The following is a 27,146-nucleotide window of genomic DNA, read 5'->3' as shown; positions in this document are numbered from 1 at the left end:
ATCGAAAAGGACAAGATCGGGTTTTTTTTTAGCCCTGGGTAGGTCTGGGTCTGTATACGGGCCTATTCAAAAACATTTTTTATTTATCATTTTTCATGACGCCCTCTACATATTCTAGGTCGTTCCATGGATGTACGTCTGTGTCAAAAACACAAGGATGGCGAAGACGGTAATAAAAGGACCGAGCCACTCCATCATGTCGCTTATGAGATACTGTGTTGTGCCAAAGCTGGGCATCCACTGACAATGTGTTGGACAGTCTTGTTATATTCATTGCATAATCTACATTTCGAGTGGGACGCCTTCTGTTTCACTGCTCAGGCAAGCCGACTTCATCCAAACGAAATACTAGTACTCTGCTGGTTTGTTGTTCTTCTGAACACCCTGCACACAAACTCGCTGAAGTGGTCGTTCAGATAGCCTCTCGTTGAAAAACTGACCCTGGGCCCATTTGATATGGCACTTCGCTTGGTTGACACTAATTTCTGTACCGTCCAGCAGTACAGAACTATCAACAAAATCAACATTGACAGTGAGATTATGTCCCCCATCTTTGGCTCGTTTAAAGAAACTGTGGGATGCCTTGTTTTCATCATGGGTCTTGACATGTTTCACAAGAGGATCATAAGACAAATAAATGTGTGCAAAAGTGCACAATACAATTCTATCATGAAGAGCCTTCACGTTAATCAAACCACGCCCTCCCATTAATATTGGTAAACATAAGCGATTGAGGTAAGAACGAGGGTGGTGGGATCTACTGTCTGACATGATTCTTCGTGTGAGGGTGTCAATGCCCTGAATTTCTTGTTTCGCCCAATCAACAGCAAGAGAATTTGAAAGAAAGGGTACAGCGTAAGTATTTGCGTGCGTTGAGCTCTGAACTCTAGATTTTCTTAAGTCTACATTTGTACTCTGCCCGAAGTTTTTCCTTCATATGGGCATTCTGGAGTTTGTTCCTAACTTGCATCACTTAGTACGTATGGGCCCGACCTTCCACGAGATGGTCAATATACCATCAAACGGTTAAATCTATTTTCAAGATATGTGTCTCTCTGTTGCAGTCAGTGTGTAAAATCGGTCAATGTGTAAAATACTTAACTATTCACTCAGCAATTTATAAAACGCCTAAATATTTCAGTTATTTTACAAATAGAGAAACAGATCAATTTATTTTATATGATAACGAATTGAAATTTGAATTTGTGATCTTAAATTTCATCACCCAGAGACTGAAAATGTTAGGATTGAAAGAAAACGAAAGTCAATGGATATTTTTTTATTTATTTGAGGCTTCTAATCCCAGCATTATGGTGTCCATGGTGATGTTTTTAAAACCTACCATATAAATGGACTGATTTTTCAGACAATTTGTAAAATGATTGAAATATATAGGCATTTTATAAATGGCCGAAACGAATAATTTACACATAGACTTTAACATAATACAACTCCGTAAAAGAACCTTCAATCTCAGTACAGGTACAGACGCTTGTATCTTGTACTGGACTACTGTTGTCTTTCTACATATCACACTTAATTATGTGTAGGGTTGTCGGTCCTGTGCTTTATGCGGGAAATTGTTAATATACATTAGTGCCACGGCACTTAGCTCACCTGGATATGCAGTTACCAGCTTAAAATGTTTGCAAAAACACTAAACGCAGTGATATGAACATTTTTTCTGCATTAGTACTTAGCAATAAAAAGAAAAACACCTTAAACAACAGATCAAGTCATCATTAGGAAATTATACAGACCAAAGATTAGCTGTCTCATGGTGGCAATTTAGTGGGAGAAAAACGCGTAATTTAGTCATCTCTGAAACTCGAAAATGCAAATCTGCATTTAATTCCAAAATTGACGATATTGTAAATACTACACAAGGTAAGAACACTTGGTGGCGACTCCAAGAACAGGACGAAGTTCTACATGAGGACGATATTGATAAAGCTAATGTTCTTAATGATTACTTCGTAGAGCAAATATGTTTATCTGAGAAAGAAAAAGAGGATATATTATTGTCGATTGACGTATCGAAATCTACTGGTCCTGATATGATAAGTAATCGCATATTAAAGACCTTGGCTATTGTTTTATCGAAACCACTTGTAAAGTTATTTCATTTAACCCTGTCCCAACATATCTTTCCTATGCCATGGAAACAGTCGTCAGTAACCCCAATTTATATAAGAAAAATGACATCCATGCTTGTTGCAACTACAGACCGATCGCGCTCACAAGTTGCCTATCGAAAGTATTTGAGAAATGTGTCCTAAAACTTGTTTACAATCAGGGTTTACCGCCCGTGACTCAACTGCTTACCAACTGACCAATCTTTATGATTTCATAGGCAAGGCCTTAGATGATGGAAGGGAAGTAATGGCAATATTCTGTGACATGAGTAAAGCTGTCGATCGTGTTTGGCACAAAGAATTGTTGCATAAATTAAGCAAGTGTGGGATAAAAGGGACTCTCTTAAAATGGTTCCAAAGTTACTTAACTGGTAGAAAGCAACATACAGTTATTAATGGACACAAATGTTAAACCTGTACCTGCTGGTGTTCCTCAAGGTTCAGTGTTAGGACCCTTATTATTTTTAGTATTCATTAATGATATCGTCTGTGACATCCAATGTAATGTAAAATTGTTTGCTGACGATACTTCGCTATATGTCATTATTGATGATCCATTATCAACAAGTATTTCAATTAATCATGATTTGGAACGTATTTCTCAATGGACTAAAACTTGGAAAGTAAAATATAATCCCGATCAAGCAGAAGCAATTCAATTTTCAAGAAAACGTAACGTCACTGTCCTGCCTGATCTGTTTATGAATGATGTACCCAGATGTCAAAATAAAGAATGTTAATAGCTACATAACTTTACAAAGTGAATGGCATTGGCATAGCCATATTGAAAATCTAACTGCCAAGGTTAGCCCATTGATAAATTGCTTTCGTAGTCTGAAATATCGTTTGAACAGACAGTCAACATACGCTCCATTGTTCATTCATATTAGCCTTGTTTGATTACTGCGACCATATATGGAATAAATTGCATCAAGGGTCAAGAATTGTCCCTAGAAATGTTACATCTAGATGCACTCAGGACAATATGTGGTGCCGTGAGGGGCACACGTCATACAAAATTAAATAACGAAACCGGTCTATCCTCCTTGGCTAAAAGACGACGCTTTCACAAATTATGCATTTTTTATAAAATGAAAGGTGTGACAGCGCCAAGTTATTTATGTGATATGGTACCTGTAACAACCTTGGATCGCCCACATTATGAAACACGTAACACAAACAAATACTATGAGCCTAATTGCCGAACTGAATTATCTAACAAATCATTGTTACCTTCCAGTCTCCGCCTGGAATGTACTAGATTCTACTCTGAGAGAAGCCGCTCCTTTAAAAGACTGTATAAGTGTATTAAATCAGAAGTGCCTGATATTTAAAAATATTGATTCACGCATAAATCAGATAATCCACTTTAAGTTAAGACTAGGATGTAGTGATCTGAACGGTCACAAACTTTGAAAGATTTATTTGCGATAATGCTCAATGTTCATGTTTTTTTCAACGAAAGTGCTTTACACTGCCTATTAACTTGCCCAAATTATACTGAGATTAGATCCGAAAGCTATCATTGTGTTCATGGATATAACCTCAGAACCGTCCTGTTTGGTACCGTCAGCCTAGATAAAGAAATACTGCTGAATATCGTTGACACTGTATATCATTACTTCTCTATGAGCAAAAGATTTGTCTGAACACACACTCTTATATAAACCTCACTAACAACTGTTTACCCTTGATGTACCACATATGACTTAATACCAAGTCTATACTACTGTATTATTAAACTACTGCTGCTTGTTCGAATTTTGTCGGGGAGAGATATTTATGTAAGCTCTGCCTGTTTATCAATGTCCCTTCACTGTACCAAGTGGAATTAATATTGTTTTTTAAAAAGAAGATGTTTTATGATAATTAATAGTATTGTAAGAAAACAGAACACATGAGCTGAGTGATGAGTCTATGATGACTTTGCACAGATCAAATAATATTCCATTTTCATAGTGAATCCAGAAATGTTTGTTTTGTGAATACAGAGTAGTTAGTTTTGTGAATACCGAGTAATTTTTTGTGAATACAGAGTAGTTTGTTTTGTGAATACAGAATAGTTTGTTTAAAGAAAACAGAATAGTTTGTTTTGTGAATACAGAATAGTTTGTTTTGTGAATACAGAGTAGTTTGTTTTGTGAATACAGAGTAGTTTGTTTTGTGAATACAGAATAGTTTGTTTTGTGAATACAGAAGAGTTTGTTTAGTGAATACAGAAGAGTTTGTTTTGTGAATACAGAGTAGTTTGTTTTGTGAATACAGAATAGTTTGTTTTGTGAATACAGAATAGTATGATTTTTCAGCCTAGTATTTTGCACTGTTTACATACAGTAAGAGCAGTGGCTGTGATACCTCTGTCTGTACAAAACACATTCACTTGAATAAAAGTTTATTTGTTTGATTTGTCATACATTTTATGCAAAAGAAACACATGCTGACATGATCTGATATGGGTAGACATTGACATTTTGATGACCAACAAGGAGGGTTGTCATAACAGGGACACTAGTCAGCCTTACAGGGGACTGAAGCACACTCTTGCAAACTTAACTGAGTGGTCTTAAACACAATGTGGGTGCAACGAGGGTAATGTAATGACTAATATCTTAAAGGCCTAAATGCCAAATTATATCCTTCGGTGAGTTGAAACTTTGCCTCCTGCGATAGGTCATCCAAATCCAAACAATGCCATTACAAGAGATTATTGATTTACATATCTAAAGACCTGTGAAGACACGGGGGAGAACAGGTCTTCAACAACCCATGCTTGCTGTAAAAGGTGACTATGCTTGCCATAAAAGGCGACTATGCTTGTCATAAGAGGCGACTAACAGGTTCAAGTGGTCAGACTCGCTGACTTGGAAGATGCATGTCATTGCACCCAAATTGCATGGACCGATGCTCATGATGTAAATCACTTCATTGTCTAGTCCAGTCTCAATTATTTACAGACCGCTGTCATATAGCTGGAATATTGCTTAGTGCGGTGTTAAACAACAAACAAACAAAACACATCTAAAACATACAGACAATTTGAGTAAGGCCATGAAGAAGGGAAATGCAGAACTTAACATGGAACACTGGGAAAGAAGCCAATTGCATGCATGACTCATTTGATTGTGGTGAACAAGCCTGCCACAGTGAGGTTAATGATGTAGATGTTCTATTGACTTCAGTTTCAAGGTGTATACTGTAAATATTCATACTCTAGCTTGTAACAGTCCACACCGAAGACAGTATTACACCTAACACAAGAATTTCACAGACATACCACAGCTGAATCATTTATCTCATCACTGCCATTGTTGTAATGTCTGTTAACATTATGCAACTATACTGAATCGCAAACCGGCAGTCAGTAGCAACATCCACAGCCAGGTCACACACATCATCATCCCCTTCCACAAGCATGGGGCAGTGGGTGTCTCAAGTGCAAGGCACAGGAACATCAAGTACAACACACTTTGAGCATGACGGATGTAAGCACCACCTAACATGCGATACAGATAGATAGGGGGAATCCCATTAAGAGTGGCACAACCAGGAGATGAGATGAGATGAATTCTGGTTATAGCATCACTAGGCAGATATAAAGTAGTTCAGACATCAAGTGTTGCATCACTAGAGTGAGATATTGATTTGATACTTTCAGACCCAGGCAAATACAGTCCTTCATCATAACAAGTATATAACAAAACAGACTATTTACAAGCATAGAGCCAATAACAGTAATCATCCTACTAGCCATGATGTACAGTCAACTTGCATGCTGTTGAGAAAGAGTGAGTGAGCTGGGTTTAACGCCGCTTTTAACAATATTCCAGTTATATCGCGGCGTGTCAGCTTAATGTGGGAGGAAAGCCCGAAGTGATGCAAGTCTCAGACGTTTACCATATCGGTGAAACCGACTAGAACGAGTATGGTGCTGACAAACCTAGAAACATAATCGGGGCTAACCGGGATTCGAACTCACAATCATAGGTTTCTGGCGTGCCCAAGGGGCGCAACTCCTTGCACAGCGAATCACAGTGCTTAAGACGACTGGGCCACCCCGTGCCCCCTGTTGAGAAAGAGACCAGGATGGCCTACCAGTTTCAGCATGTACTAAACCAGCAGTAATTAGCACAAATCAAAAGAAAACAATAGATATCTTGTAAGGTCAGTGCTTAGGGAAATATGATTCCTCAAATAGAAAGGGTGCTATCTTGTTTGTTTCCTTAGGTGTATTGATGAACATTACATTTGTCATACATCATGTACATTAAAAATGTTTCTAATTTGGATTTGAATTTTCTGATCTTGTTTTCAACAGCTTATGCTAAAATTTGAAAATCCTTATGTTTAAAAATATTTCTTGGATATGCAAAATATGAGGAGAGGAACCACAGTGCATCAATCACTCTGAACACTGAATGTCAACATAGTGATGAAATCATGCTCTGAAGAGTTTTCTCCCCTGAATAAAATAATGATCACAATAATAATTCAGATTTTTAAAGCTAAGAATGAGCTTCATATACACCAAATGCCAAATGTAATTACAGTATCCGTGAGCCCGACAGTATGGAGACGTTACATGCGTATCAGTATTAATGCAGCCCCTTGACAGACAAGGTCTGCCATTTACTCATACACAGGATAGCATGCATTGGTAAAGTAAAGTTTCTGCTTCATCATAGACAGTTGAAGGACAATACTATGCTAGAGCTGTCTGTGCTGCCTCCAGGATCTTCTTGGCTTGGCCGAATTCCTCTGCTTCTGACAGATCACTTTCTCTTTGCTGTAAGGATAAACATACAAAACTCATTGTTTGACATGATAATCATCTGCAAATAATCCTATTATTTTGTCAGCCTGGATACAAGATGGTGTCCGATCTTATTTTGACAAAATCAAATCTAATCTTGTGACAACAGTATTTCAGATCAAGTGTCATTATGCCCTAGTTCAGAATCTTTCAGCATTACCTTGTGTTCTGTTTGTTTATAACGCTGCAATCAGCAATATTCCAGCTGTATGATGGTGGTGTGTAAATAATCAAATCTGGACCAGACAATCCAGTTATTGACATCATGAGCATCGATCCACACAATTGGAATACGATGACATGCATGCACGATGACAAGTCCAAATTGTTTCCATGGAAATCAAGAAAAATAAAAATGCCAAAAATCTGCAAAAACCAAACGCACAACATCAGGATCTGTTTGATATATCTGCCAAGTTTTGATGAAAAATATACAACGGTTATTATCCAGAAACTCAAACAAGTCACACAAAATTATCTGTGAAACAAATATCGTGATACATATCAGATCGCACAGTTGGTGTATCATCCCAGCCCTAGGGTCCATGGATCAACATTTCTAGATCTGATACCAGGCCCATCATTTTCCCAGCCATATATAAATCATAATCATGATAATGAGTTTACTGTATTCCTACTGATTGTTACAGATGTACGTACCAGTGTCTGTTCCAGCTCATCGTACGCTGTCCTCAGCCTCTTCTTGGTGTCCGGGATCATGACGCGTGACTCCTGCAGCACCTCCATCTGTAACAACCATCACCGTCACACACATCCCACAATGTCTGTCAAGTCTGGAGTGAGTCAGTGAGCGAGTGTGGCTATGCTGCTGTTAGCAATATTCCAGCAATAGCATGGTGGGGGGACACCTGAAATGGGCTTCACACATTGTACCCATGGCGGAAATCGAACCCGGGTCTTCGTCGTGGCAAACGAACGCTTTAACCACTAGGCTACCCGACCGCCCCCAGTCAAGTTTGGAAAGGTAAGGGTATTGTTGTTTTGCTATTCAACGTCCCACTCAGCAATGTTCCAACTATAGGACAGCAGTCTGTGCATAATCATGCCTGGAACAGGCAATCCAGTGATTGATATTACGAGCCATGATTCATGCCAATGGGGCACAATGATACAATATCAACCAATCACTGAGCATGACCATTTGGTTGCCTCAGTTGACCAGAACAGGATGCTGGGGACATTCTAACACAGGATACATTGAATCAAAGACTTATAGACAGACAATGCTTAATGATTTATATGTACATAAATAAATGAGTGAGTATGGTTTTACGCCGCTTTAAGCAATATTCCAGCAACATCACAGCGGGGGACACCACAAATGGGCTTAACACATTGTACCCATGTCGGGAATCGAACCCGGGTCTTCGGCATGACAGCGAACACTTTAACCACTAGGCTACGCGATCGCCCCCCATAAATTAATGACAGAACAAGCATGAAATACTCATATCTCCCGCCAATATGACATGTCCGGTTGTCTGCAAGGCAAGAAATATTGTATGGTTATCAAGATCTGCACCGGAAATGAGCACTACTGACATTTTCAGTCTAAGTCAAAGTTGTTGCCATGGAAACTCGAAAAATACTTTTTTTTAAAAAATCCCAAACTATCAAAAGGCACCAGTTCACCACTAGAGCTATCCATGTGCCAAGTCTGGTTAAGATGTCTCTCATGGGTTTGAGTTCTGCTCCGGAAACGAAATATGACGGACAAACATGACCCATTCCTATATCCCACTTCCACTTTATAGCAGGGGATAACAACTCCACCCCCACTGCAAACTAACTACTACCCCAGGACTCTTACCAGTGAATACCAAACAGGGTATCAAAGCCTGTGAAACATATTTAGTTGGAGACACGGTTAGCAATGAAGGAGCTTCCTAGGGTCTCTGAGTACCCTCAAATTTCCTAAGTTCATCATATTTCCATGGTAACGACAAAAATAAAAAATTCTTAAAATCTCTAAATAGCAAAAGGCACTACTACTGAGCCTGATTGGTAAGTGTACCCAGTTTTGTGAAGCTAGCTTGTACGGTTTAGGAAATATGCTCCGGACAAACAATGATTACAGACAGACGGACAGACATACTGATGGCTATATCCCCCCGTCATTATATATAAAAAGGAAATTTATTCATCCGTTTGTACTCATGGTACTTGGGAACAATAAAGTGATGAGAGGCAGGCAGAGTTGAAAATCTTTCAATTGTCATTGCCGGTAGGGGCAAGCCATCGTATTCCTCAGAATGGCCTGGGATGCAACTTCACCTGTTTCCTGACATCATGCTCATCGACCCCTTCGGCCTTCATCTTGTTGACCCGAGCTTCCTGCGTCTCCACCTCCTTCTCGTACATCGACTTCTCTTTTGTCAGTCTGTATCGGAAACCACAGTATTAATCACAAATACAACATCAAACACAACACACTCATTGCTTACTACTAGTTCGATGAGTGTGCACCAACTGTTACGTGTTTGCCAATTCAGCAATAGGTGGTTGCATTATGGCTGAATGGGTCATAGTTAGCACTGGTACTACATAAATGTACCCCAGGTAGGTTTCTGTATCCAAAAATGTTCCCAAGCCAAAATTAGAATGCACCAACGCACTTGGTACCCCAAACAGCGGACGAGTCCATATTCCCCAGCCCAAAACAGAAACTGGTTCTTGTTGTAGTTCCGGTTTGCCTGAATACGTGTGCATCAAGGAATATTAGATTATTGTACGTATGTCACTGTGTATGATCGTTTCTTGTATGATACGCTGGAATGAATCTCATAAGTACTGCCATGTCAAATTTAATTGCGGTTTGTTACAAAGGAAGTGATGAATACCTAAAGAACTGTTTTTGCTCATTGGTTAGGGAACATTTTTGTATACAGAAAAGTACCTGTGCCGACAATGACTCCTTCAGCTGTATTATGTGTATCTTCTGACTTGGGAAGAAAACAGGGAGTGTTCTTAGATATTCTCTTCTCTCAGGACTAGGCCATGTCTAGCCATGTGAATCTATAATCCATACTTCATGTACTATGTCACATTCTGCAAGTTCACAGTTCAGGGGTTTGTCATGTTTGTGTGGTCCTTGAAGCTGTCTGCTGGCGTCATGGATTTATCTAGGATTCCAAACTAAGTACCCATGGCATGCAAAATGGACAAACATAATTACTTTGTGCAAAAGTGGGATTGTTTTACTGGGGCAGTATGTCGATGGTTCTGTGCGTTATAAAATCTTTAAGAGTGTTACGTCACATGCCCGATTCAATTCTCAAGCCAAAACAAAGAGAGCTCCGCACAGGAAAGTCGACAACGCAAGTGCTGCACAGAGCATCATTCATTTGTTAAAAGGTTTAGGTTTTATTATGGCCGAGTTACAAAATACAAATTGCCAGCTAGATTAGATAAGAAGCCAGTGATTATCAAAGCCTACATCACAATATAAATATGCCTTGGTTGTATCATGTGTATAATCCCAATCACTCTCCTACCCAGAGTTCCTTGCGGCCAGTCAATTCATGTGTTTCTGTTTTATTTCGGACGAGTCTACACATTTATATATACATATGACATGAAAAGTTTATCTTTCATTGAGAAAATATCCTAAAAAGTGGAAAACTATTTCCTCTTGCGCATTCATCTTCCATGTGCTGTGGAAGCTCAACGGACAGCTGGCGATACAGTCACTTTGATGTGTGAAGCTATATTGTCATGCATCTCATTGTCACAGTTGTAGTAGCACATCCGTACAATGATGCAGGACAACATGTAAACTGTAAAGTGCAACGAAGGCTTGCATAAGGCCTAACTGTTCTTATTTCAGAGTAAGTTTGTTTACAACCAAGAGAAAAGTCTGGTCACATGATAAGCCTACACCCATGGAGTGGTCACTGGGTCAGATTTGGTTGGTTTGTTGTTTTACCCCGCATTCAGCAATATTCCAGCCATATGACGGCGGTCTGTAAATAATCGAGTCATGACCAGACAATCCAGTGATTAATATCATGAGCATCGATCCACGCAATTGGGATCGATGACATGCTTCAACCAAGTCAGCGAGCCTGACCACCCAGTCAGAAACGGAAAAAGGCGAGCTGAGGCAAGTAAGCTTGGGGGTCATCTGGTATTACTTTCTGATGTATAGAGGTATTTTAACATTGCATTCAATACAATAAGGGCACTTTCTCTTTATTGGTCCTGTCATCAGTGAAATATAAGTCAACCTCATAAAGCAAATTATTTCTTATAACTATATTAACATGAAGTGGGAAAAATTAATTCCAATTAAGGTATTTTTACTGAAATTCGCCGCAAAGTTGTGGCCTAATATCAGTGCCTACATATTCAGCCTCTGGGTAGGTCTAGGTAAATGCCTGCAAGTATTCCCATACCATGTACACAGCATGCCCATATCTAAATATATCTACAACTTTGCTCCTCGCACCACTATGAGAGCAATCATCTTGAAAAAATCTGCAAATTTTATTTCAGCAGCCATTATAGGAGATTTTGATATTAGCCTAATTATGTGATATGCACTGTTGGAAAGAAATGAGTGAGTGAGTGAGTATGGTTTTGTGCCGCTTTTAGTAATATTCCAGCAATATTAGGCAGGGGACGCCAGAAATGGGTTTCACATATTGTACCCATGTCGGGAATCTACCCCCGGTTTTCGGCTTGACGAGCGAATGCTTTAACCACTAGGCTACCCGACCGCCCCTGGAAAGCAATGATGAAGAAGTGGGAAAGCACTTATGGTCCAGTGGTAGAGCTTTGGCTAAATTACCGCATTAATTAGACGAGCCGGCAAAATGCACTCGAGTCCCTACAGTGCTAGATCTAACTGGATCTGAAAAAGTGCACCTGGTAAAGTGCACTCCTGATGCCTTTGCCTTGGAGTGACATTTGGGTTGAGCTGGGGTCAGATATTTATCAGGTTGGATAGCTTGTACCAGCCCCTCGCCTTATATATAAGAAAGTTAATTCATATCAGACTACATGGTAACCATGGCAATCACTCAACTTTGTAAAGCCTCTGAATATAAAAAACAATGATTAGAATACACTGTCATGCTAAGCAGATTGAACCATTTTTATATTTAGACATGCATCATTTTGATTCTAGATAAGGTAGATGGATGGATGAGTCAGAAGCTGCCAGAGAGACGCGTCACCAGGTCATACTTTCTGCATGTAGATTGTAGAGGGACTGAGACTGAGTGACAGTAAAATCACACAAACATAATGAACAGCAGGAAAATGGCTGTAATTAATAGTTGTCATGGAGACCTACAAAACAGACTTGATCAGAATGACTTGAATCAAACTTGCTACGTTGGAGATCATCTACTAGTGTTGTCGTAGATACGGTCTGCATCCGATCTCACACATCGCTACGGCCAATGACACTATCACAAACAGGACGGAAAATAAAACAGAAATCACCAACATTCTCCTGACAGTGAGCCTCGGGTATACACAAGCATGCGCGGGTCCCCAGGCGAGTGTCATGTGTAAACACGCGCGACATTTCACATCTGAATCATGCTGCATAGATAAGAAAAGAACGATAACATGTTAATACTCGCCTTTTCACGACTCCAGTCTTGATTTTGATTTGCCTTATTCTCGGGTCAGCCATCGTGTCTTATATTTATTGAGTTGTCAGTTAAGTTATTCAAAATGCACGCTCGAATGTTATTCGCGACCGGCAATGCTGAGAAATGTGACTGGGCTGTTTCCTTTCCACGGAAATAGCTCTTCATAGTCAGAGGCGCCGGTCACGGACAGAAATCTAGCCAATCAGCGTTGAAATTCGTCGCGTACTTGGTTTAACCGGTTATGTTTTTTCTCCGCGCTATCATCTATGCGCTTTTACAGATATTAATAGACAGGATTCCGGTGTAGCAAATGTGATGACATTTTGACTCGATGCACGGCAGCGTTTGTTAGTGTGTCAACATAGTCAAAGAACAATAACACCACTTTTGTAATGGCACATCTTTTAAAAACAAATTGTAGCAAATGATTTAAATTTAGATTTGGTTTTAGTATCTTGTTCAAACAACAAAATGTACATAATTTCGCCACCTCTAGGCAACGAAAGCCTGCATGTTGGCAACGAAAACCTTCATGGAAATATTGTACAGAGACCATGTATCAAATATTCTGCCTATGTATATAGTGTATTTTTTGTATACGTGTAAGTTACCATCTATAAAGCCTGATGACTCATTAGACATTTACTCATATATATATTTAAATCTTCCCGTTGATACCAAAATGACCAACCGAGCCAGAAAATATGGAAACCAGTCTACGATGTCACGCATGCGCAGTGCGGTTCGCGGGTAACTAAGGTATACTTCCGGCATGTGCTTGTTGGACGAGAAGTGAGCTCTCCACACATCTGTTTTGATTGTTCAATAGGAAGGACATGAAAAACACCTGTCTCTTCATTTCTCCTGTATTATCCTAACCAATGTCATCAGGTGTGCATATTCGACAATGGACAGAAAAAGACGCTTCAGGCACATGGGAGGTGTTAAAAGAGGCAAGCTTCAGTAATCTTTACCCTTCTTTTAAGATCGCTATTTCTCGACCTGCGTCAATCAAACTCGCTTCTGCTGTTGCCCTTGTTGCGGGAGTTGTTTTACATTCCTTCCTAGCGGTAACAATATCTCTTATTATCTATGGGTGTGCCGTGTATGGGTTCAGCTTTATTGGCACACTGTACTACCTGTATGGCCCGACCCATGACGACATGAAAAATGCACGACAGAATTACTTCCGTGACGAAGACGACAATTTTTGGATTGCCGAGGTTAACGGCGAGATTGCAGGAACTGTTGGGATTGTGAAGAAAACGGCTGGTGACGCAGAACGTAAAGTAGCATGGCTGAGACGAATGGCAGTGAAAAGGAACTTCAGACGCTTAGGTATTGCCAAGAAGCTGGTTTCAACGGCGATATCATTTTGTAAACAACGTCACTACGACAAGATAGAGCTGATAACGACGGAGGTTCATCAGCCTGCGAGGAATCTCTACACGAGACTGGGCTTTATAATGGTGGACTATAGACCGTATAAATATCTCCTGGGGTTGATATCGGTGTGGACATATGAGTTTGAATACGAACTGAATGATAACTGAACCCCACAGCAATACTGAATTGATTACACAGACACCATCAGCTACATATGGATGCGTTTGTATTGTGTGGACGTACGTTTTTGTTTGAATGATAACATGGCATTGTATTTAATTCAAAACCTTTATTTATCATTTCATAATGTTTATGTACTATGTATCAATGTGGACGTATGGCTTGTTACTTATCACTGTATCTGCAATCACATTTACAGGGTTGCATGCAATGAGTGAAATATGGGTTAAACTTGAGGCAGGACACGTCCTGGTAATATGTACCTCATTTGTGATTAAAAGAGAGTTTGTGTGAGTGAGTGAGTGAGTGTGAGAGAGAGAGAGTATATATGGCAGACGAACGTTGTTGTCAGTTGAGATTACATCAAACTCAACTTCTTCGATACTGTAATGTTGACATTGCCATGCTGTGTTCATATTGCCTTCCTGTATGTCAATGGTGCTGTCGTATATAAACCATGGCATTATTCAATACATGTATGACATTTGTGTATTTTAGTCAATGAATTTTACAGCCCACTGGTTGCAACCTGTTCATTTTATTGAGGTGCCAGGTCTTAGTTGTCACCAAAGCAGCTCAATGTCTTCCTGTGATGAATACCATGTACAAAGGGGCCATGCTTTAACACCATGTTGTTTTATTAATCCACACGACCATCAACTACACTGCATGTCATTTTATGTGCAGCATGTGCTTTTACACACTGTGAGGCTTTAGCACACTTGTTGAGTTCATCTACATGTATTGCATCTGACAAGAGAGAACTGTTTTAACTGTTAAAGTGTGGTTGTTATTGTAAGCGATGTGTATTTTTGTTACCTTCAACTATTTATGTATTGGAAACTATGAGACGGCAGATGTTTGGAAGCCTCTGTTGCTATAAAATGAGAAGATGGCTTGATTTCTGGTGTTTGTCTATGTGTTTTTGATATATTGGGACACGGCACTGGAACCATTCTGCACTGACCCTTGCTGATGATGCGCAGTTTAAGATTCACGCCCATTGCGATCCTTGGTCTGCCCGTACGCTGGGTTCTAAATGGCAGGCGACTACATGGGCCAGTATTCCCCCAATTAAGCTGCCACATTCATATAAAAAAGAAAAAAAAATCTGTTCAAGGAGATGTTTTACTAAATTCACAATAACAGATGTGCAGTGTCAATAGAATAGAAACCCACCAGCATGCAGCAGTGTTAAGGGCGTTGGCATAGCGTTCTGTGTTCTGTGTGTGAATCCCATTCCTTGTGTTCACAGAAGTTTCATGTCCGTGGTAATGCCAAAAGAGGCGTGAGGCCAGGTTGGTGTCGATGAACCTTTACATCACAGTATGTTCCCGTGTAGAATAGCTTCCCAATATACAAATGCTTGTACAAGAAGGAAATTGGGACATGTCACTTTGGCTGCCGAGTAGGACTTACTTCCACAGATGGACTGCTTGGTGTGTTCAATTGTGACACGACCGCAAAGACACACTGGGGTTTGATCACGATAAGCCATCTTCCCTAGGCAAGAGAGTTAACTGACTTTAAAAGTCCAGTTACCACGCTTGCCGAACTTGGCTTGAATTCCCGGACTCGATCGTAGCGCCACCAGTCGTTATTAGAGTTATGTCCCTTCTAAGCCTCTCCTGTGGACCAATCACATTCCATCACTTGCATTTGTTTCGAACGAAACGGTGGCGCCCAGTCAAGACGATCTGATCCATAATCAAGGTCTATATTGTGATAAACGGGTCTTACATCGCTAAGTGCATCAAATCACGCGAGCACCTTTATTAAAAACATAAACATGTTTGGAAAATATCTGTTGACAACGATTTGGCTGTGCACATGTTTTGCAAATCCTGCAATCGACCGAAATCTTCGCGACAGTTTACGAACCGGATTTCGATTTCGTTGCGCGATTTTGATTGGACTATGCATAGACTCGTTAGTCCAGCCAAAATGTAACTCCATAATACCAGCCTAGTTCGGCAAGGGTGGAAACTGGACTTTTACAGTCAGTTCACTCTCTTGCCTCGGGAAGATGATGATAATCAGGATAGATCAGATCTTTCATTGTCACTGCCAACATTATACACATCTGCATATTTGTCAGAACTGCTGCCATTCATTGAGATCACTAAATATTCAACTGACTTTATGGCGTAGTTGATGTAAAGTCTTCAAGGCAAGATACATGTTTTTTGAAAATCTCTCCGTGAATTTTATTATCGCCTTATATAAGATAACTACGCTATATATCGCAAAGAACAATGAAGAACAAAGGGTGGTTTATTTCAAGATAAAGCATGGTTCTGTCATGACGTCATTTCTCGAGATTCGAACATGCGTTCGCAACTTGAAGACGTGGTATTTTGGACGAGGTTATTTTTGAGAGGGGAGTGTCTAGTGAGTTATTGCCCATGGATGTAGCTGGGCAAGGCAGATAAACACGGCGACCGAACGATCGCATCCAGCGGGAGAGGTATGACAATCGGTATTGGGAGAAAAGGTACAGGTAATCGACATGAGGATTGTGAGAATATGCGGGAAAAATTCACCTGTGCCTAAATTGGACTTCTCGGATTCTACTGAGAGAGTCATCAATATTTATATAAGGGTAACTATTTTTAAAGCTTGTACATTTTATCATCATCCTTAAAGAGGCCGTAAACAACGTTGATATCTCATAAAAGAAACAAGCGACTTGTGGTCGTTGTTTATCGTACAATAAAACACTGCCAGGTGAATAAACCACTCGGGACTGCTCCCATGTAGTGTTTTATTGGAAAAACAACTCCCACTCGTTTATTTCTTAAATACAGCAATATTAATATTTCAGGTGTATCACTAGCGACTTGTGAATAATAATCACAGACAAACCCGTGACCCAAAGTCCAACCAACGATTCTCATTGATCAGCTCTTTACAAGCTCAGGATGCTGCAGTCCTGTTTTTCCCTTGGAGCTTCTGAAGTGACATAACGGTTAAACATTTCTGCAACCATTCAAAAAACGTTCTGCTTGATTTCAGTTTGAAGACATGTCAGTGTCACAGTGCCCTGACCCAAATGTTTGTTTGTTTGCTGTTTAACGCCCTGCTCAGTAATATTCCAGCTATATGACGGCGGTCTGTAAGTAATCGACTCTGGACCAGACAATCCAGTGATTGACAACATGAGCATCGATCCATGCACGCGCTTGGAATCGATGACATGCATCAACCAAGTCAGAGAGCCTGACCACCCGATCCCGTTAGTCGCCTCTTACGACAAGCATAGTTGCCTTTTACGGCAAGCATCGGTTGCTGAAGACCTTTTCTACCCCGGATCTTCACGGGTCTGACTCTAATGTGTATGTATCGCGCAGCGTGGTTACATAATTAAGGCGTGTTTCTCCCATTTACTGCGGAATCTAGTAGCGTTAACCCAACTACCTGTGTAGGTACACGAATCGATAACCTTATATATATATATATATACACAATACTATATTATTGAAGAGAGGATGTCAGTTCAGCAGATCACACTCATTAATCGGTAACCATGGTGATTTAGACAATCATTGATATTGGGACAAACTGAACGAATGTATGTTAACTCGATAATAATACACTAAAACACAAAACTGTTTCTTGCATAGTATTAAGACAGTGTCGATGTTGATGAGTGATGATTCCTTAACGTACCATCAGCTATTCGCGGCTAGCTTTTGTTGTCGTTTTGTTTGTTGTTTAACGCCGCACTCAACAATATTCCAGCTGTATGACGGCAGTCTGTAAATAATCGAATCTGGACCAGACAATCCAGTGATTGATATCATGAGCATCGATCCATGCAATTAGGATACGATGACATGCATCAACCAAGTCAGCGAGCCTGACCACTCGATCCCGTTAGTCGCCTCTGACGACAAGTATAGGCTGCTGAAGACCAATTCTAACCCGGATCTTCACGGGGTTTTGTTGGGAACCCGACACTCATAATATTTGGAGCTACATGGGCATATACCAAGGACATCTTAAATGGAGACGGTACTGTCGCAATGAATGTCTCATCGCCATTCAGTCCTGCTCGGCATACTCCTTTAACTACATAATATTCGCAACTGCGATTCAGCATGGATTTACATAATACAGTAGTTCGTTTAATTTGTTGTTGAACGCCGCACTTGGCAATATTCCAGATATATGATGGCGGTCTGTAAATAATCTGGGCCAGACAATCCTGTGATTGACACCATGAGCATCAATCATCGCAATTTGATTTCGAGGACATGCATCAACCATAACATGGGTCACTGAAGACCTATTCTAAACCGGATGTTCACGGGCAAGCTGCACAATGACCCGGTTATCGACTTAGTGGTGATACTGTATAGGTTCACTGTAAACCGTATATGGTATAAACCGGTTTTGATGGAAAACAACACCTTTGTTTTCATGGTTAGTGATAGTTAGGTACACAGTTTGACATGGAGCAATATTTGTAGTCAAAACACTGTCGTTTCCTGCCCAGGACATCACACCCCTACACGCTAAGGTCGGTGAGAAGCATTCTAATCAAAGAATACACACAGTCAAGACACTGACTTTTCTACTAGACTCACGGTATGTAGTAATAATCATCAGTTTATTACATTGTTGAAGGTGCATTGTTATTCAAACTCAATTAAATGAGCAAAACTATACGTTTGTGGACATTTGAGATCTGCCTAGATATGCGCGTTTCGTTTTATTATTCTGCAATCCATTTTTAGTATTACCCGCTGACCCGGCCCGGCCCGACTTTTCTTGGCCCGACTTTTAGGCAATCCCAATATTTATGGGGTTCGAGCCGGCGCCGGATTGTGTCAAAGAAACTCTAGTAGGAAAGCCCCCTAATGCTAGTCCCGTGGGACTGAGGTGATCAGAGAGATATCAACGTATCTGTATTTGTTGCCCAGTAACTCAACCAATCCCATCTCCCATAAAAAAACATACTTACTTGTATAATGCGACAAAGTTGAAGCAAGCGACCGGACTTGGTTGATTGCGTATCATCGTTTTCGCCAGTGGCTTGTAACGTTGCTCTTATCATTAAGCACTGGTTTGTATGGCTGGATCAATTATGAAAGGGGCGTCTGGAATTGCTGGCGTATAAAACAATGCTTTAAACAAGAGCGTGTACTGACCCTGGGTGAATGACATGATAATCCTTCTTACAAGAGATGCGTCCCATAGGTTAGCGTTACAAATCCTGTGATCGTCGGTCCCCGATTGGCTCTGATTGTGATTCTTAGTTTGTCAGCAAGCTGTGCTCGCTAGTTTCCCCACAGTTCTGCTTCACATGGGACTCCCCCCCCCCCCCCCCATCAAGCCGTGCTCACTAGTGTCCCCACAGTCCTTCATCACATGGGACTCCCCCCCCCCCATCAAGCCGTGCTCGCTAGTTTCCCCACAGTCCTGCATCACATTGGATTCCCACCCCCCACCCCATTTAGATATATGACTTTCCAAAATTCATAGTGAGATTTGGCCACCCCAGGTGGTACCAATATCTGGTCTGACGCATGGACTATGTGTTATATTACTTTAGATATACGTTATACGTATATAACACACAGATTGCATAATTGCATAAAAAATACATGTGCAAATCAATAAACAGTTGCACCACTCCGCAAGGAAGCAAGGATCAGACAGATCGTTCTGGCGACGTGGTCCAGTTCCGGAACCACGATGTTGACATGGTAACAAAGACAAACTCTTTAATGGCCGAAGATGTCTTTATTTTATTTCATATACTCTATTTGTACACCATATCACGGTTTCACAATCTAACAAAAGTCAGTTAAAATACAATATCACACAGGCGATACTTTAGCCTATATGAATAATTCAAGTCACGACAGCATCGACGATGGAGATAAGTCACCAAGAGGAGGTTCCCGATTAACTATCCCAGGTCCCAGGATTGTGAATGGTCAAGTGTTGGTGAATGTTGTTTTATGAGGAACTGTAGTTTAGAGCATCTATATCGTGGCATCTTGTAAGTACCCGGATCTGGACCAGACACACCAGTAGCTGATCGCGTGAACAACGAACAACGTTGTCGGAGTACAGTGACGTCGATACAGCCCAGAACGCCAACATGTTGTTTATGTGAACGGGTTGATGCTCATGAAATGCTTGTGTTTTCGTTTACGCTTTTGCGGTCGATCCCACGTCGGCATACTTTCCAGTTTTTTCTGTCAACGACATAACACTTGCATAAAATCAGTTCACGGAAGATTACAAGGCCAAACCAACATCAATAATCAATTCGGCTAATAAAATATCCCAAATCCAACCTAGCAACACATCTGACAAGGGTTGGACAAACTAGCCCTTACCCCCAACGCACACTGAGGGTATGGAATGGTAAAAAACTGCCGGTCGAAAGAACACACTTGAAAATGGGATTTGATCAAAATATTACAAACGCTATCAAAACGTTACCAGACTGAAAACAGTCACCGAAACACTGCAAACATAAGGTACAAAACACAACTATAACACCCGTATCAAATACATCACCATCGAATATCCATTTCTTGTTGGTTTCATTTTAGCCCATACCAAACAGGGGTGTATACATTTCCCCCGGCTGTTTATATACAATGACGTCACGCTGTGCTGTAATGTCCCCGTTGTATAATCATATTAACAGATAATCCCCTGATCTCGCAAGTTTAGCCCTAAATAAAGAATATACACATGACTGACCTGGTATTCTTCCTCCATACGTTCTTTTTGTCTTTTTTTCAACACGAACTGAAAATGGTATTCAAAGGGAGTTTTGTTATTTGATAATTAAAGATAAACAAAATAAATTCCCTGGATTTGTTGACAATAACCATGTAAGATGGCTACCACTGCCACTCGAGTTTGGTGGAGGAGGGTGCGTGTGTCCCGAAACACCTTGAACAAAATAACTCCTTTCTGCACGAATCACGTGCTGTTACACGTGCGGTATTGCACGGATTTAATAATAGTTTTGTTTGTTTGCTGCTTAAGGCCGCACTCGTACTCAACAATAAAATATTTCAGCTATATGACGGCGAATATTCGAGTCTGGACCAGACAATCCAGTCATCGATATTGTGAGAAACGTTGTATTGTAGTCAGTAATTATTGTAGGCACATAGAAATAGAAACCAGTAAAGTCTTCTCATTTTATTGTATTGTGGAACTTTTGGGCTTAAATACTATGGCAAACTGACGTGACCTTCACCTTAACTGCTGCAGCCTCAAAGGATGGCCGTCTCCCGAACACCTGATACGTACATGAGTCGGCCCTTCTATTCCACTTAAATACAAATCTGAATTACTCTACGTTGGTGTATTTAATTATATACAGCGAAACCCTTTTCATAGGGGGGTACACTTCTAAGCGATGTCATACTTCTGTATTATCTGCGTGCAGTCTACTCCATGTGACGTCGTCTAACTCACCTTGGTCCCCACGATGCTCACAAACATCAGCTGCCCGACCAGATAAAGGCAAGCAAATGTGATGAAAGCGTAGTAGTCCATGAGGCCAGCCGTGGCGTCGTCACTTTTATACAACGCTATGACAGCGTGCCAACCGCAGACCAGGAACAGGAACGACATCGACAAAAGGATGTAACGGTCCTGGGACAGAATGGAACGTTATGTGATTACAATACAATTGGAGTAGAAATCCCAAACATTGACGTCTCTTCGGTCTGAGGCATTTATTACAGTGTTGGATGGAACAGACATATTTTAAAAGTAATTTACCAAAATGTATGACCCTCTCGAAGCCTTTATCTATCGTCATCGTAACCCTCCAAAAGGTTCACTACCCTAAAAACGCTGTCATGATTTTGTTAAGACATTTCCCCGATTTTCTCGACTACCTACTTGAGTTTGAGCGAGTGAGTGAGTTGAGTTCGTCTCCGCTTTGAACAGAGGTACAGTTATATCACGGCGTTTCCCCTTATAGTGGGAGCATAGCCTGAAGTGATGCAGGTCTCAGACGTTTAACGCTTTGGTGAAACCCACGAGCACGGACGAGGACCCACGAGTGCTGACAAACCTAGAAACATAATCGGGTCGAACCTGGATTCGAGCCCATAATCATAGGTTTCTGGCGTGCCCAACGGACGCAACTCTGCTCGTGTCTCCTCCTTGACTATTGATCATACCCATCAACTAAACTTAAAACTGCCAATATAGTGCGGGACGCCTTGTGAATGTCTTCTCTCAAGAATTAATTGAAAAAAGTTCAGCTTTACGGTCTTAAAAATTTCAAGGACCACTTGAAATCAAGCGATTAAACTTCCAAACTAGTTTACCAGTAAGTGCTGAAATATGCCACTTACACTACTGACTGAGACATCATCATGACTGTATCAATATTATTGTGGCATTGGCCTCTATTAGGTGTACACAGTTTGGTGATGACCGTTGCCTTATCCGAGACGAGACAACGAGAGCGTCATTCATTAGAATCATGGTTGTTCACTTGATTAAATTGTTACTAAAGTTGCCTTTGGTAGGTATTGTATCAAATCTACTCCAACTGATTGATTCATACTATGCCAAAGACTTGAATCAGCGTTTTGAATCATGTACACCGACGCCAAAATTTACCTTCCAGATATGTCTGAATGAACTTGTTTTTTTTCAATTGTCAATAACTGTGTATATGTGCTTCAAGCTATTGCTTTAAAATTCTCTAAACAACTGAAACAGTACTCGCACGCAGGTTCTGAACAGAACAGTAAACAGAGACGCCATGTTCCACCTACCAGATACGTCAGATAGGAGAGCTTGGGTACTGACTGCGAGGCCACGAACTTGAAGGTCACCATGGTGAGGATCAAGGTGAAGGACAGCTGAAGACGCCTCTGGGGCAGTTCGCGGTCAACGGAGAAGGCGGCAAATGACAGAGAACTTATCATAGCCTGGAAATGGGACACGTGTAATGTAAAACAATGTCGGTAGTTCATATATTAATGACAATGATGCCATGAAAAATGGAACTTGCTTGCCAAAACGACTGATGAAAGATCCTCCTAGGGTCCACGTCACTGCTGATGAGGATGCACCCACTGACATGAGCTGACCGACTGATTAAATGATTATATCTCCAACAAACTTATAACAGAATCTATTTCGACGTGGTGTCCTCTGACCAAAGTAAAATGTTGAAAGCATAGGTGTAATGGTTCTACAGAAAAGCTAAATTGCTTTTACTGACTCACCCTGAGAAACACACGTGTCATTTCAGAACATGTACAGTTACCCATAATTGAAACCAAATAATTGTTTTGGCGGACATGTAGACTTCCATGGGTTTACCCTGGGCATCGGGTTACGTGGTGTTCACGTGCTTGAAATAGCCTTGTCTTTGGGGTAATCGTGTATAGATGTCGAGAACTATCTCTATGCTTACAATGACCAACATGATGTTCCACGTGAAGTAGCCGACCCTCCTGACTGCACAGCACCGGAAGATGAAGCCAGGACGCTTGTACTTGACGCTGCTGTATTCATTGGGCGTGAGACGCTGCTCGCCCACCACGAAGTCGTACAACCCCCACTCCTGCTGATCAACAAAGCTGTCCACGTTGACGTGGCTGATGGACGAGTTGAACTCCATAAGCTCCACATCAGTGGGCGGGGATTCGCTGGTGATGAGGATGGAGAGATCCTGTGGAGAGAACGAGGACTGTTGACAGACAGACAAGATGAGATGTCATATAATGTTCACCGTTATTTAGCCTTTACGCCAAATGGAATCTTTTTCGGTGCATAACCGAGAATGGTTAATAATTGGCGTCTTTGTTCTGTATGTTAAGATGGGGTATTATTTTGATATGTATAGATGCAAGTTCATGTGTTTTCCATGGTTGACAAAAATCCACAGGACTCTTTCAGACCTACTTGGATGTCAAAGGGAAAGTCCTGCAGTTCCAGCTTCTCGAAGAACTTGCCCTTGATGCGGCGTCTCTCCATCACATACGTCTCCCCTCCCGCCTCCGTCTGCAACTCCCGCCATGTCGTCTGCTTCAACTCCCCGATGTTGTTCTGGATGTTGAGCTTGGGGTCGAAGTACGACTCCCAGTTGATTTTCTTGGTCTGCCAACAATGGAAATTATGTCTAATACCCCCTTCCACAATACTACTTCTCCTTCTCTGTACAATATAGTGCTGATCAATGGGTAAACACGTTGATTTGTTGATAGAAAGGCAATGACAAACGTATTCCTTCCAATCTAGTCCCAGTGAGGGTCGCGGACAGAGCACGAGCTGACAAATGACGATCAGGTTGTTCCAATGTATTACCTCCCCATGTCCCGACATAGAGGAACATATTTTTCAATGGCTGAGAGGTAGATGTCTGCCGAGTACTTAACCTCCTTTTAGTAGCTGTCTCGTGCAGGTTCCCTCCATCTGGCTGAGAGAAGGATGTCTGCCGAGTACTAACCTTTTGTTGGTTCTGTCTCGTGCAGGTTCCCTCCATCTGGTTGAGGGGAAGATGTCTGCCGAGTACTAACCTCCTTTTTGGTGCTGTCTCGTGCAGGTTCCCTCCATCTGGCTGAGAGGAAGATGCCTGCCGAGGACTAACCTTTTGTTGGTGCTGTCTCGTGCAGGCTCCCTCCATCTGGCTAAGAGGAAGATGATTGCTGTGTACTAACCTCCTTGTTGGTTCTGTCTAGTGCAGGTTCCCGCCATCTGGCTGAGAGGAAAATGTCTGCCGAGTACTCCTCCTTGATGGTGTCGATGTTGCTGATCTTCAGAAACACGATCTTCAACGAGACATGCCTCTGTGGTGGAAGACATAAATGTATGTATAGTGGCATCTGTATAAACTGGTTTTGTGTGAGAACAAACGTTTTTTCAGTTGAAGACAGATCCGGATGGGGGAGATTTACGTGAAAGTCTTTGGAAACCTTAGATAAAAAACGGATCCAATCATTTTGACCAATGCCTTTTCAAAAACAAAAGCCTTATGCATAACCACAGACACGGTTTCGTAGCGACATAGTGACACTAAATATTGCGTACTTGTATTTTAGATAGAATTTAATTTCAGTCTGTATTTCGAATTAATAGCCAATTGTTTAAGAAGTATTTTAAGATTACATATATATTTACAGAAACACAGATATAAGCAGCTGGGATATTGGGCTTGATGTGTTTTTGGTTGATAACATATCTGTTTTGAATGTAGGCAGCTTTTTGAAGCCATAGTTGCTGGAAATAGTCTGTCTCTTGGACCCACAGAGAATACGGTAAAAACGACAACTCAAGTCGACAGTGATTTGACAAGTCTAGATTTACTTGACTCCTAAATACCATATACATAATAGTTCGTTCTTTGTCCTTTCTGCCAATCTGATTTGATTTACATCAAAGTTTGGTTCATAGAATCGGTCTTCAGCAACCAATGCTTGTCGTAAGAGACGACTAACGGGATGGAGAGTCAGACTCGTTGGTTGCTGCGGCTCTAAACAGCAACAAAGACAACCAAGCAAAATGAACAATGTCTCAGCTATTGAAGCTCATCTTTGTACTAGATGACAGTTTAAGTGTACATACCATTCATCCAGAAGGACCCCAGAACACCTTATAAATACAATGAAACGTCCTTGACACTTAGGTTACCGTTTCAAAAGTACATGTCCGCATTAACATTATTCCGGACTGACGAACCTTAGGTGTTACCAAACATTAATCGGTCGGAAGGCGGAGTGTCTGTGTTAACGAGGTTTCACTGTACCACACTACTCACAATAAAGTCATCAGTCTCATTGCCATCTAACGCCATTTTACCTCAGACGAGGAGGTTATGTTCAGTGGCTCAGAGGACCGGACACAATACACGACATTCGCTGCCCGCCATTAATCACGTGTCACAACAAGGTCGTTAAGGCGCCAACAAATGATTAGGATCTGTAAGAGGCTCAGGGAGTAGCTGGGGGTTATGTATCATTGTCAAATAAATCTTTTGTCCATAGTTATTATGCCAGAAATGATCTTATGATATAAGGTCACTGTGTTGCGTATAGCGTGTTTATATGTTATGATATGGGTGGATGGTTAAACCGCACAGTGAGGAGCTTCCAGGTACGATTATCGTCCCACCTGGACAGAAAGGTAATGCTTTCAAATCTTATTTCTGGGATCCATTTTCACAGTAAGGTAAAATTCTAGGACTTATTTTGGGTGACGTCTGTCCCACCAATACCAATACTCTCCGAGTAAGGCACCTATTCACCAGCACACCAAGTCAGCGACCTAACCCACTCAGCCACCGGACATTTACCAAATGGAAGCCTGACAACTGGTAGTCTAGATCACGTACTTTGTGTACCCCTCTGTTACTTAAATTGGCACGGATCCCATAGCCGAAAGCTATGAATAAACAATGCCTTTTAGAAAGGGGAAAGGGGTCGAGAGGAATGTATGGGATAACACTTTCTTAGTAACTTGTCTATTCAATGCCTTTATCGTTTTGACATGTATTTGTATATATTGACATCTACATATCCTCAACATTCTATGTCTTGTAGCGTTGAGCGAAACAAAGTTCAGTTCCGCTCAGACTCAAGTTAAACAACATACCAGGGATTGTAAGGGCCCTATTAATGGCGTGTTTCTGTTTATTCTAAATTGTCAAACAGTCCTCATATTTGCTTCCCTGGTAGGTTCAATGTATGCAATTATCTGTATGCCTGTGTATGACAATGTTTGCAAATATATATTCAACCGTTGTCACAACTATTTGGATATGTTTACAGGGTAAATGACCATGACACATTTTGATCCACGGGGGAAGTGGTACGTCATAATTCTATACATGGATGACTACGATGTAAAAACCTGCCTACGACCAACTCATCTACCCTATTTAGCCAGTACTGAATGTATGTTGTATTACATCGATTACATTTCATATGAAAGCCCAAATCAATAAACCGTTGTATCCCTCCCCAAGGAATCAAGGGATCAATAAACCGTTGTATCCCTCCCCAA

At 41.0% G+C, this 27,146-nt stretch overlaps 3 protein-coding genes across 3 annotated transcripts; 1 reads left to right on the top strand and 2 right to left on the bottom strand.

Moving 5' to 3' along the window:
• Positions 1 to 4,510: 4,510 nt before the first annotated feature.
• On the bottom strand, positions 4,511 to 12,710 carry LOC139469603 (tubulin-specific chaperone A-like). Its single transcript, XM_071251819.1, has 4 exons — positions 12,558 to 12,710; positions 9,241 to 9,346; positions 7,606 to 7,692; positions 4,511 to 6,918 (listed from the first exon to the last, which is right to left on the bottom strand). Exons 1-4 carry the CDS (start codon positions 12,608 to 12,610, stop codon positions 6,835 to 6,837), a joined length of 330 nt encoding a protein of 109 aa, XP_071107920.1. The 5' UTR covers positions 12,611 to 12,710; the 3' UTR covers positions 4,511 to 6,834.
• A 740-nt stretch (positions 12,711 to 13,450) lies between these two features.
• On the top strand, positions 13,451 to 14,122 carry LOC139457945 (N-acetyltransferase 8-like). Its single transcript, XM_071239291.1, has one exon. It carries the CDS (start codon positions 13,451 to 13,453, stop codon positions 14,120 to 14,122), a length of 672 nt encoding a protein of 223 aa, XP_071095392.1.
• Positions 14,123 to 20,254: 6,132 nt separating this feature from the next.
• LOC139469594 (cys-loop ligand-gated ion channel-like) lies at positions 20,255 to 25,938 on the bottom strand. Its single transcript, XM_071251806.1, has 8 exons — positions 25,903 to 25,938; positions 24,806 to 24,934; positions 24,051 to 24,245; positions 23,560 to 23,817; positions 22,913 to 23,068; positions 21,591 to 21,770; positions 20,862 to 20,909; positions 20,255 to 20,344 (listed from the first exon to the last, which is right to left on the bottom strand). Exons 1-8 carry the CDS (start codon positions 25,936 to 25,938, stop codon positions 20,255 to 20,257), a joined length of 1,092 nt encoding a protein of 363 aa, XP_071107907.1.
• Between the last annotated feature and the right edge of the window lie 1,208 nt (positions 25,939 to 27,146).

This window comes from Haliotis cracherodii, unplaced genomic scaffold (assembly GCF_022045235.1).
Source record: "Haliotis cracherodii isolate W230 unplaced genomic scaffold, xgHalCrac1.p SCAF_1, whole genome shotgun sequence".
Taxonomy (NCBI): Eukaryota; Metazoa; Mollusca; class Gastropoda; order Lepetellida; family Haliotidae; genus Haliotis; species Haliotis cracherodii.
This window is presented reverse-complemented; position numbering and strand designations above follow the sequence as displayed.